Source organism: Montipora foliosa, chromosome 13, assembly GCF_036669935.1.
Source record: "Montipora foliosa isolate CH-2021 chromosome 13, ASM3666993v2, whole genome shotgun sequence".
NCBI classification, from domain to species: Eukaryota; Metazoa; Cnidaria; class Anthozoa; order Scleractinia; family Acroporidae; genus Montipora; species Montipora foliosa.
The window spans coordinates 16,973,142-16,985,701 of record NC_090881.1 but is presented as its reverse complement, the minus strand read 5'-3'; the positions used below and the strand labels follow the sequence as shown (position 1 = coordinate 16,985,701).

The 12,560-nt window shown below is 41.5% G+C and overlaps 1 protein-coding gene across 2 annotated transcripts in view; it reads right to left on the bottom strand.

Annotated features, from left to right (window-relative positions):
* The window catches only part of LOC137982521 (uncharacterized), a 16,827-nt gene extending 4,409 nt beyond the window's left edge, over positions 1 to 12,418 (bottom strand). Inside the window, exons 1-4 of one of the 2 annotated variants that reach the window (XM_068829632.1) lie at positions 11,794 to 12,418; positions 10,516 to 10,613; positions 6,100 to 6,911; positions 4,326 to 5,385 (exon numbers count right to left, since the gene is read on the bottom strand). In XM_068829632.1, the coding sequence (XP_068685733.1) occupies positions 4,326 to 5,385; positions 6,100 to 6,911; positions 10,516 to 10,613; positions 11,794 to 11,888 (2,065 nt within the window). In that variant the 5' untranslated portion in view covers positions 11,889 to 12,418. Of the gene's footprint in view, positions 1 to 4,325; positions 5,386 to 6,099; positions 6,912 to 10,515; positions 10,692 to 11,793 lie in introns of both variants that reach the window. The other variant, XM_068829631.1, reaches the window with a different exon arrangement.
* Between the last annotated feature and the right edge of the window lie 142 nt (positions 12,419 to 12,560).

The window sequence follows — 12,560 nt, the reverse complement described above, 5'->3', positions numbered from 1 at the left end:
GCACGATTAATTAAGGGCGAAACCTTTGGAATACTAAGGATTGGCTTTCATAAAAAAACGAAATGGTTTCAAATTAAAGTAGTGTGACACTGTTTTTAAGTTACCGAATGTACATTTTGTGTTTCAGCTTCTAACGCGGGGTAATCTGGGAGAAAGTCTCCTTCAATCTTCAAAGATACACAACGATTTAAACTCACCACAAAATACTTAAACAACATCGCAAATAAATATATCGATATCTCTGCTGTTGCTCTGCGTAGTTTCACGTGCAATGTAGGGACGCATATATAATTTCCCGTTGAAGCCAATGAAATCACACCACATCCCATGAGTGAACACAGAGAACGTTTCAATGGCCCTTTTCACGGTTAGTTTTTCTCATTTGCATTACAATATAATCTATCATGTGTGGAAGGCAATTTCGGGCTATTTTGCAGTTTTAATCCGAAATTGCCAATAGCCCGATATTGCCTCGGATCCACGTTAGATTACATTGTAATAAAAATAGGAAAAACTAACCGTGAAAAAAGCTATTCGTAAAGATTACGATCAGATAATTATGTCCAGACATGGACCGAAGCATAGTTAATAGAGGGGACTGGTTTTGAAGCTCGGCAAACATTAAAGAAGCAAACAAAGATGCCAAGATTTAGGTTGGAAAGTCCACGACCGTGCACAATCTTTTGTTTTGCGCTTATACACTGTGCATAAATTACGTAACCAACACGATTCTATTGGTTAGTTCCTTCCTCAGTACGGAGTAAACAACTATTGACTGTGTTTTGTGCACGGTCAAGGCCAAAAAAGAGAACTAAAACCTACAACAAAGAAATCTGTGGGTTTCATAACCATTCCTCTCTATTCATCATCATCCTTCGGCACTGGCTGGGATGTTTTGCACAACAGTTTTCGGTCCAAAGTTGAGTGCGTTTCCCGTTGAGAATGGAAGAGACAAGAACACACTTGGAAATTTGGTTGAACATCAAAGTTCCTTTATGCTCTAGCATCACGTTCTATTCTTGCACTTTCCACTTCCGCGATACGATTAAGTATTCAAAAATTGGAATAGAGTCTTCGCCGGAAACCAAATAATAAAGTCTGCACTTCTGAACCACCATGAATTTATGATGCAACTTTCTAGAATCGGTGTGCTCGAAAGGGGAAATTCTTGACCCCTGTTTCCTATGTCTAATTGTCCAAGAGTTGTGCGAGCAACCAACCCCAGGGCTTTGAAGGAGCTTTCTCGCACCAGTGCACTCTATTTGCTTTTATGTTTTACTCTCCCTTAATAATTGCTATGCATGCAACTTAACGTTAACTAAAGGCCCCGGCAAACAGCTTCAACATTTGTTTCAAACCCGTACGATTTTGTTGAACAACGATGTTAAGACCGTTTGCTACCCTCCTCTTTCAACTGTGTTGAAACGAAGTTGAATCGATGTTGTATATGACGGTTTATGAGCATTTAAACTTTGCTTCAACAACCATTCAACAATGCTGAAGCCGTTTGCCCGGGACTTGAGACTTGAATAGACTGCAAAACAGTCGTATTTTTTTGGTGGAACGCAAGCGACACGGTAAAATAATATTCAAACGAAAGGTCTGGAGCGAGTGTAGAAACGGCGAAGGAGAATGGGGAGAGACGAGGGAGAGCCTCACACGCCCGTAGGGCGTGTGAGGCTCGCGCGCTTCACACGCGAGGATCACGCTTACGGCGCTTCGCGCCTTCCGAAAATAGAAGAAAACGACTGTTTTGCAGTCTAAGTCTTCGGGTGCGTTCGATTGACCGTATTCTGGAATTGTTGGTTTTCACTCACGTGATCAACAGCCATGTTTTTCAACGAAAACAAAATAAAACTGTTACATAATAATACAGTTGAATTCCCGGAGGATTTGGACGGGGCTCCAACATGGCCGCCGTTTCTTTGTTTAGGGGCTCCAAAATGGCGGCCTTGACGTCATGTGAAAAGCGAGAATAAAAGTTAGAAATCCTTGGTTTTTTATGGAGATTTACATTAAAATTCTCAAACACCTGCTAAAATGCTATTTCAAACGTATCTTTATTATCCTTGTTGCTTTAAAACGCCAGACATACTGTTTTAACTCGTCACTCCACGTATTCCTTATTCCGGAATAGGTCAATCGAACACACCCTTAATAGATTTTACTGTCTAACGTCAAGAAAATCAAAGCTTCGTGACAAGAAAAAAATTCTTCCCTGTAAATAAACTTTGAATTTTAAAAACCCCATCTGCAATCTGCGGTTTTCGCCCATCCCTGCTACCTTTTGCATTCGCTATTTTCTTCAAACCTATCTTCTATGTTTTAGCAGTTGCTTTTGTTTGGCTTGATTTGAACGCCCGTCCGCAGTCGCTGAATTTGGCTAAGTTTTGTGAAACGGGGCCATTAACATCAATAGCAAGTACAATATTGGTTATATATTGGTTTTTACACCTGCAAAAAAGGTTTCAAGTGTATTTATAAAAATCTTTCTTTTTAAGTGCATTGTGCTAAGAGGGGCCCCAATAGGTTTCGGGATCCGGGCTTTGGCGTTTTTTGGAGCCCGAGATTCGGGATTCTAAAGAAATATTGGATTGGGATTGCATTTATGGACGGGACGCGGGATTTAACGTTATTACGAAGCGGGATCCGAGGAAATCGTCACTGTGAAGCTCCGAGATCAGGGATTTCTGTCGGCGAAAAGTTTAAAATAACTCAACCTTCGCCTTCGGCAACGACGTAGCCTGCGAACGCACACGTATGTCTGGCGGTCGTTTCTCTCCCCCGAAAAACGACCGCCGGAAATACGTCTGTGTTCGCAGGCTAGCAACGACGGAAACGACCGGAAATTTAAGCTGAGTATTCTTCATCACGCTGACACGTGCCTTTTGTGATCCCTATGGCGTTCTCTTTGGCCGTAATACGATCAGTCACACAAAATTCTCATGACCTTTGTTACTTGCAACCGCATCACGTTTTTTTTACAAAAAGTGTGTCATTTATGCTGTAGCGCATAAGCCAAATATTTTGATTTGGTTTTTGAAAATGCCGGACAGCACAGACCTCGCTGTTCGCGACGTACATGATATTATTGGTTGTGTGGCTCATTTTTATGAGAAGGGAAAGAGCGGAAATAAGAAAGATATACAAATGAAAGAAGAAAAGACAAAGAAGTACAAACAGAGAGAGAGAGAGAGATAATGCAGTTCATTGAACAAACAAACAACACCCCACAATTAAATTTACGGCTGAGATTTCAGATACAGAAACGACATTTCTGGATACAAACACTGGCAGTTACAAAGGCGAAAGGTTCAAGAGTAATTCAGTCCTTGATAAGCGCACGCACTTCAAACCTATTGAAACATTTCGCCACAGGCACTTCTCCTCGTGCCACCTACAAGGAGACAAAAACGACTTCGTCAAAGGTGAAACTCGGAGACTTCTCGGAACAAACTCTTTTATAAAATTATTTGAAGAGCTCGTCCAAAATTTTAAACCACGCCTACGTACGTGAAAGAGGTTATTCCAAGAATCTTGTTCAAAGGACCGTCTCAAAAGCGCAATTTAAAAGCAGGAAACTGGCACTCCTTCAAAAACCACAGGAGAGCAAACTAATCTTGCTTTTCGTTACACAATACCACCCAGAAGCGACGAACTTGAAACAAATCCTCATGAAAAACTGGCATTTAATTGAGGGACAACTATTGCTCAAAGAAATCTAAAAAACCCGCCCCACATATATTACAAAAAGAGGGCGGTCAATCAAATGTATACTTGTTAGAGTCAAATTACTAAACTGAAAGGCTAAAACACGCGCTAGGGAGCCCTAGTAGGGAGTCGTGTAGGCCTGTCACTCCGGTACACTGCTAAACTTATAACGGAGTTAAACAAACTGGAAAATATGAACAGATTCAATTACTATTATGTAATAATATATAATAATGGGCAATCACGCATCATTTCGGTTTAAAACTGCGATTGCATGCGAATGCTACAATTAAGGTCAATTGGATCATGAAGGTTGGTGGAAAAAACTAACGAGGTGTATATTCTAAATCAACTGTTGTTGTAATTGACGACGAGGTTTGGACATCATGCAGTGACGTCATGACCGGGATCGGGATTGGGCGATAAAACGTTCGGGATTTCGGGATGAAGGGAAAATTTTGGTCGGGATCGCGGGATTGAAGAACCCCATTAGGGACCCTCTGCTAAGTTCATCCTGGCCATGAAATTTCGATGGGCTGCTTAATTAAGCACCCAAGAGCCGAGCTTAAAAAGATATCAAACTCGTCCTTTATTAAAAAGACACAACAGCTTACCTCCGCTTTTCCGCTCATGAAATGATGCTTCAGAAAGTTTGACGCAATCGGTATGGGTAGCCCTTTCGAGATGATTTGTCGTTGATTTGGCAGCAAGTTTTCTTGGTAAAGTCTTGCATCGTCGCTTTGCAGCCGGTTCATCACATAACACGTTCACCTCAGTTTGCTTTCGCTTTAGCGAATTACTTCTGTCTTTCAGTACAAGCGGATACTTCGGGTTATCAGAAACGTAAGCAAAACCCCAGTTGTTGGGCAATGTTCCATCTGTGATTTCCCGCGCGTTTGTACACTGCTGCGATTTTACCGAAAACTTTCCACTCCCTTCATATTCTCCAGCATCTTCAGACCTCACCATCTTACATTGTGAAGCAAGCTGTTCCTGTTTCTTCCTAACGTCAACCTCAAGGAAATTTTCCTGCCTTTTTGTACCCAGTGATGTTTGAGTTTTCTCGAACGATTCGCCGGCAATGCCAGATGCTTCAGTTGAGAAGCTATCCGTGTTTTTTTCAAGTAAAAGCTCCATTTTCTCAAATATGTTCATTCTGTACAAAGGTTTATCATTTTTGGTTACATTTCCGCCTGCCTTTTCGGGGCTGAACGAATTTTCCATTGAAGAGCAATGGGTTTTCAAAGACAACTTCGCTACTTGCGATTCTTGTTTGACAACCTCTGTGCCTTGTTTCATCCCCTTATTTGGCGCTGTCAATGACGTTTTGACAGCTGTGGCATTGAATAGGCTTCCTTGTTCCTTCCCGAATTGATCAATTGGTATCCCGTTCGAGAGATATTCAACCTCCTTTTTGAGAATCGCCATTTTCTTTGCCAAGCGAAGTCTCTGAGGTTTTGAGACCTTGGATTCTTTTAAGATTAGCTGAATAGCTCTGAATTTTTGAACGCGCTGTAAAATTAGTGCAGTTTTCTTTATCTTCACCAAGCGTTCACGCGTATTTTTCACGGACAGTTCTTGAGCTTCGGTGGTTGAAGTTTTTGTCGCTTTTTGATTACCAAACTTTGGAGGTGAGTTTGTAACGTTTGATGACTTCAAGCCAGTGCTGAATATCTACATAGAAATTATTGTGGAAACATTAAAACTTACAGCTGGAAAAGACTTGTTCACAACATTGACATTGGAGAGGTTTTAAAGCCAGCCGCACACTCTGAGGAGAGAGCTGAGCAAGTTTCCTCGCGAGGCGGTTTTTTCACACGTTTCCTCGCGTGTATGGGCTAATTTTGGTGAGAAATTCGCCTCAAGAGGCCGTGAGGAATAAAATCAAACATGTGAAATATTTTTGGCCTCGCGAGGCAAATCCTCACAGTGTGCGGTCGTCACGAGAAACGAAGATATGGAATTCTCACGTGACTTCAGTGACTTTCTTCCCCATGCGTTTTTGTGCGAAAGTAGTTTATACTGTGACCTTACAAGCGCTTGGAGATTTTTAATTGTCTCAACCTCAAGATTCAATCACTGGGATAATTAAACGCTGCTAACAAATTACTCAATCAATTTGAATGTGTGTGCATCTCCCCTGACGTCGTAAAAAGACTCGGAATTTCTCTCGGAAAAAAAAAAAACAACAATTGATTCCGACTCTATCTGCAGGGGTCCCTCCCATTCTCGCGTCTTTCAAAACTTTCAGCACAAAACCAAAAGAAGAGAGTGGAAAGAAACGACCGCAATAATCGATAGAGGGGTGTTTTTGCTTCTTCATAAAAAGGTACCAACCATTTTGAAGGTGATTTATACTGGCGCTGCTGAGAGAACAAAAAATATTACCTGTTTATCGTCGCCATTGGTTCCCTTATGCTCTTTCGCATTTTGCTCGTCATCGTGAAGGCATCCCGTATTCCTCATTTCATTGCCTAAAGCGTCAGTGGATGTTTCGTCGCGACACTCATCTTGGACAAGACAAGGCTCGGAAAAATCAATCTTTGTCCCATTAAGAGAGAGCATTGCAGTTACAGGATCATTGCACTGGACCTCATTGTCTTCAGAGACCTTGTCTATGGATTTCGAACTTGTAATTCCATCGCCGCCATGGTGATTGTTGCTAAGTTTATGCTCGTCCTTAAACAGTTTTTCAGCCGCTGTTGAACTTCCGGAATGAAACTTGGATGCTTCTGTGGTTGTAGCTGGCGTAGGCGTTGGCCCATCTAAGTTTGACTCCACGAGAGTAAAATCTAACCCACTGGCACACTTGGTAGACGATTTCTGTAATGGATTTTCAGTTATCGAGTGAACCGAAATTATCTTTGGAAATCGCCCGTGATCGTATGCTAATGCACCAACTTTCAGTTGGTTGCCGAGAGCTTTATGTTCCACAGCTGGACTGCGAGAGCCATGGTAACCACTTGCTTTGCAAACTTCGTGAGAGCTAATGGTTTGATAATCCGTTGCTTGACAACCGAAAACTCTATAATTATCTGTTTCATAACTTATCCCTCGACATTTAGTTGCGTGACAGTCAGTAGTTTGATAATTAATGGCATGACATTCACAAAATTGGTATCCGTTGGAGACATATCGCATAAATTGAAGTTCTGTCCTTTGAGCGCTTTTCGAGTCGAAGAAGCTGGGAAGAGGGAAGCCTGAGAGAAAAAATAAGATTAAAAAACAGAATATCGTAACCAAACTCATCAATTGTTTAATTACATTTACAGGAGGTAAGATAATGAAATTAATCAATTAATTAAGTGTCAAGTGCATTTAACGGTGAGACCCTGGGAAATTAAACGACTAATATCAAACCGCAGGTTGGTTATTGAAGAGAGAGGGAAACTGGAATACCTGGAAAAAACAGCTTTCGAAGCAGAGAAGAGAACCAACAAACTCAACACATGATAGATCGATGTCTTTTCCACGGCTTGGGATTTTTTGTCTCCGCTGTCATTGCCGACATGGTTATGGTCCTGCATGGTTTTCTCGCCGGTTCTATTTCGGCAGCGAAAGTACAATATCGATGATGAGAAGTTATCTACCACTAACAGATATGTTCTTCCATTGAGGCTGAACAAATCAGTTCCAAGAACTTGCTATGGTCCTTCAAGAGCTGCTGAGGATCATTGGTTTTCGATCAAGCTTCCAATGCTCAAATGTGTCAGTCGCAGCTTTTGACTATATTTTTTACTTGTTTACTCAAGTCCGGCCATCACGCCAAGTCCTTGACTCGCCGTTCGCAGTTGACTTTTTCTGTTGTCCCACGTGACTACTATCCAAAATTCCTGGTTCAGGTAGTGAGTGTCGTATACTTGAGAAGAATAGCGAGTCTAGATCCTTCCTGGAGTTGTCCTCGCACTCTTGAAATATCTCCTGTTGAATTGCAATTCTCCGGTTCCGCGTTATTTTCAACTGAACGACCACTACAAATTATCTATTTACTATTTCACTCGATAATTCATGATTTTACTAGTCAATCTGAAAAAGAAGAAAGCAGCCCATGCTGCGAGACTTAAAAAACATAGTAACTATACACGCAAAGATTTACCTGAATAAGTACGAGTTCAAATACCTAATTCACGTATTTCTAGTGGCGGGTCTTCGCGTACAACTTAGCGGGCGAGCTAAACTTGTTTAACGTTACGAAATACAATTGTAGCTTCGTATTTTTTTGAGACTAGTTTACGCGAGAGTTCAAAGATCAAATTCACGGTCAATCAATATCATGATCAAACGTTTTGCACTGTAGGTTTCCTAAATAGTGAACGAAACAGTACCGACTAATTAGGGAGGTTGTAGTTTTCAGACCATCATTCTTCGCAGTACGTCCAGAGCTTCCTCCATGACTATTCCGGGGGTGGAGGGTAGGGGGTTACTGGTACAATCGCTGAATCAACCTAAACCTTTACAAAAATGCTAACTTCAGACCTGATATTGTACCCTTCATCCCCTTTGCCAATCTGGTTAACCATTCCGAGGAAACGTGTTGCAAGTCATTCCGGGACATAATTCGGAGCTTGCATTTAGGCGATTGCTTCAATCTTCGAAGGATCAGCCTCGCTTCCATGCTTTCTGATTACCTTGTTTACGTCTAAAGACTGCTTCTTAAGACATTATCCTGTTCGTAATTGTTTCCAAACACCAGGACGTTATCCATTTGACATCCCACGCCTTCAAGTCTGGACAAGATTTTCTGCGTGTATACAGCTCAGTCCCCTAAAGACCTTAGGATGATTCTTCTTCATGTAACCAAGTGATCTCTCTAGTTATATGTCACGCAAGGCTTCTTTCTTGCCTGCTCCTTATGGCCGTGTCTGGATGTCAGCTTGCGTTGGTCTCGTGGGCGGTACTTTTGTTTCTTCGTGTGTGGTTAGTTACAAATGATTTGACTGGTCACCCTAAGTACAGTCCAGAGTCCAGCTCCTGCGGACCGCACATGACTACTAGGCGGATATAAAAGTAGAGCCTTGAATAGGTTTTAGTTGCGAGTAAAGATAAGAGCGAGAGAGTGGTGCTGCAGCAGAATAAATGTTGAAGCATATTTTGTAATATTTTAAGCAATATTTTCAAGATTGTTATATTGTATGCAAAGTGTTCTAAATGCACGCTGCTAAGAACTAAGACAGGAAATTGGAAACATGCAAACCAGGATGCGTATCGCAAACAACCTCCTTCCTAGCAGTTGATTTAAATAACTTTCCCAGGGGAAAATGCATCTGGCGGAAGCCGAATTTCCGCCGATGTTGTTGGAAGCACCAGTACCGTTTTAGCGTCTAATTCTGACAAGTTTGTAAGACCGACGACGTTAGTTATCTTTGGGTAGTTATCTGTAGCGTTAGCTTTCCCGCGGTTAGCCCGCAGGGGTTAGTGTAAAGGACCGCGGAAACGTCCGTTTCCGTTTCTATCAATTAGTTAGGCCGAAGTATCTACCGCAAGTATTCACCACAAGCTTTTCCGCCTTTGTTGCTGAGAGTATTAGGATCACGTTTTTGCAAGTTTTCAAGCCCTTTGACCAGTCATAGCAATATTTGGCACCGAAAGCTTTCTCTCGAAAGTACCTTGCAAGTTTTTGTAACATTCACTTACACCACAAGTTCAGGTGCTACGGCCCTTGCACGTAATCATACGTCCAGGCTGTTACCTCATTGTCCTTTATTCATCAAAAGGAAACGTATTGATTAACCAATCACAGCTCGGCATGTGCATATTTAAACGCCAGTTGAGTAGTTTGAGAGAATTGGCTGCCGGCAACGGCTGAGTGCTGAAGTTCCAAGCCAGAAAGAAGAAGTGAATCGCTTAAGTTGTGCCTACAAAATCTGTCTCGTAACATAGACATCGATTGAAAATACTCTTTCTGCTCCAATGTTTTGGTGGCGCTCTCATCCCAACAAAAATATTCCTCCAATTCTATTTCAATGACATTATTTTCGTCATCTTGGCTCGGTGTTTTTTGCGCTTGGAGCACTTGTGACATCTTGCATCTGGCTGGGCATGACTGCGTGTTGTCCTTCTGACCATATCCACATATTCCTCAGGAGGCCATTCGTGTATAAAGGATAATTGCTTTCATTTCCCTGTTAATCCACGTTTATTCTTTACGCTCTCGCTTTGTGTGGCTTTAAACTGCATTTTCTAGCCTTAAGTCAGCAGTGTTTTTGCTAGGCTTGTTGTTCCTCATGCCAACAACCAAGCGAGCAAAATTGCATAATTTGAACAAAATGAGCGAGCACAGGCCCCCCACCTATTACCAAGAATTAACTTATTTTTGCACAACTAGTTGAGTTGTGGACTTACCTTGTCAAATTCAAAGCCAAATTAGAAGTGCGTGCACTAAGTTGCATATGAAATAATTATTAAAAGAAAGGAATGCGGTGGTAAGAAATGTACGGATATTCAGTGATCGTTTTACGCTTGACTTTAATGGAAATAGGCCTTTTGCAACAAACGATCACATGGTACAAAATCCGCCATGCTGGAGGGCAAGCTCATTATTATTTCCCCACTGGGACATTAAAACAAAGGCAAGTCAAGCTTGACTGGTTCAGGTCTCTTTGTTTTAATGACCGAGCGGGGCAATAATAATGAGCTTGCCCTCCAGCATGGCGGATTTTGTACCATGTGATCGTTTGTTGCAAAAGGCCAATAACAAACCTTAAATTTATAACTGTTTGAAGTAAAGAAAACCAAACGGATAAAAGGCAGATAAAGCGTTGTTAGGTTTTCACACTAGAAATTTAACAAGGTGAACTTACTCACCATGAGCGGCATGTTGCCAACTGAACGAAGAAGGTTGCTTATGCCAGTTATACCCATTCCACGCGGCTTGGTGCGCGTCTTTTGGAGGAAATGGCGTTCTGTGGATCCAAGAAGAGTATAGTGCTAGTCTTCTCTCTTCTTCCATTTCACTTTCATATGAAGAGGCTTCGTCTCTTCTGGTGAAAAAAAATTCACTCGAACTGATCAGGATTCCTTCATTAGCCCCTTCTTTGTGTTTTTCTGGGCCAAAAATATTTATATTTATGCTCAATGATTAAAGCGTTAAAAATACAGTGAACAAAGAAACAAACTTGAAGTAAGCAGCTTTTAGAAAGCGAAATGGAAGAACGGACGCAAGAATTGGCCATTTGAAATCGAGAACAACGCAAAAAAAAAAAATTATTTGGACTGGCGGTCAGAACAGGAGACAACTGCCCTATGAATATTTAGCGGTTTGAATGTTTTTGCCTCTACTTCTGCGCTGCATCACCGGATTTATTTACCGTTAAGTACTATTAAAATTCAATACTGATATAAAGGACTTTCTTCCATTCCTGAACCTGACGGAACAAAGTCCATACACCAAAACCTCATGGTTCTTTTGCTTCTCCTAAGTTGGCTACAGTAGCATTCCTTTTCGTCGAGAGAAATTAACATGTGAACATGTTCACCAAAGCCATGCAACTAATTTGCAACCAAATAGATCGGATTCCATTTCCGGACACAATATGAACGAGAATTCAAAGTCACACATGGAGTGGAGTAACGTTTAATAATATCAATGGCGCGCATCCACCGTTTCCTGAAACAGGGTCCGATACAAAATCCATCAATCCACTCTGAAGTGGAAGGGTGGATTGCTGGTCAATCGACTGATGCAGAAAGGGTGGACAAGTTAGAATAATCCCTTTCTAGAATTTCCAAGGTTGGAAGAAAGTCACTCGACTATTATCGAACAGGTGTGCGGATTTACAAATAAAAGAGCTTCGGAAGCAAATGATTGAGCGACTTTTAAGAAAAAGAAATGTCGCCTCCTATTAATGCTGTTCTGTTTTAAGTTGTCACGCGGAGGCCAGTAAAACAGAAATATTTACACATTTCTGGCGTATTATTTCCGTACCATAGTTCTCCGAGTGAGTAGCCAGCCCGTCAGTCACTATTCTTATTAGTTTCAATGACATCAAGAAAGATATCTTTTTCTAGTCCGTGCTCTTGGAAGGTAAATTATTCGTGCCACAACATGAATTCATACGTCAAAAAGAAGTTTCCAGAGCTCACCTTGAAGATCCAAGCCGTTCGCCTACTGCAGAATACTTGCTTGTACTTTCAGTCATCGCTTGAGACCCAAAGGATTCATTCATGCTGCAAGACATCCTTACACTCGAATTCCGATTTTATCCTTGTCGAAAAGAATGGGAAACTTTGCTTGAATGGGGAAACGAAATTCACGGAGAATTCGCGCCGAAAGAATACAGTGTAATAAAGCTGCAATCAAATGCAATGCGAGTTCACGTGCTTCCTTCTCGCTGCACGAATTGGAAGGTACTGGAAGGTGTGGTGATCAAATCAATGATCCGAAGCACGTCAAAAATAAGTTGTGTTGAGTGGCACCTTCCGTATCACAGTGACACACTTTTACGACGTCGTGAATTTTTTAGTCTCCGTCGCAGCCGTTATTGTTTTTGGGTCATTCATAATCAAGTTTTCTCCAATGATTGCAACTGAATTTTCTGGGGATCTTGTTTCAGTTGAGGCAAATTTGAATGACCACATTCTCAAGACGGCTTCCGAGTGTCAGCTTATCAGCCCAGTGCAGTTCACAAGTGTCAGGCAACCATGCAAACAGACAGCCCATGCCACCCAGATATGCGGCATGTTTTATTAAGCAGCTATCTCTCGCGCATTGTTTGAGTTGAAAACATGCGAAGGTATTTTTTACGTCTTTGTCCAATGAAGATATAAAATATGCTGAAAGGACTGTTTTTTTTGTTTGTTTTATGAATCGTGTTTTTTGAAGACCTCCCGTGTGGAGAAAGACCAAGAGG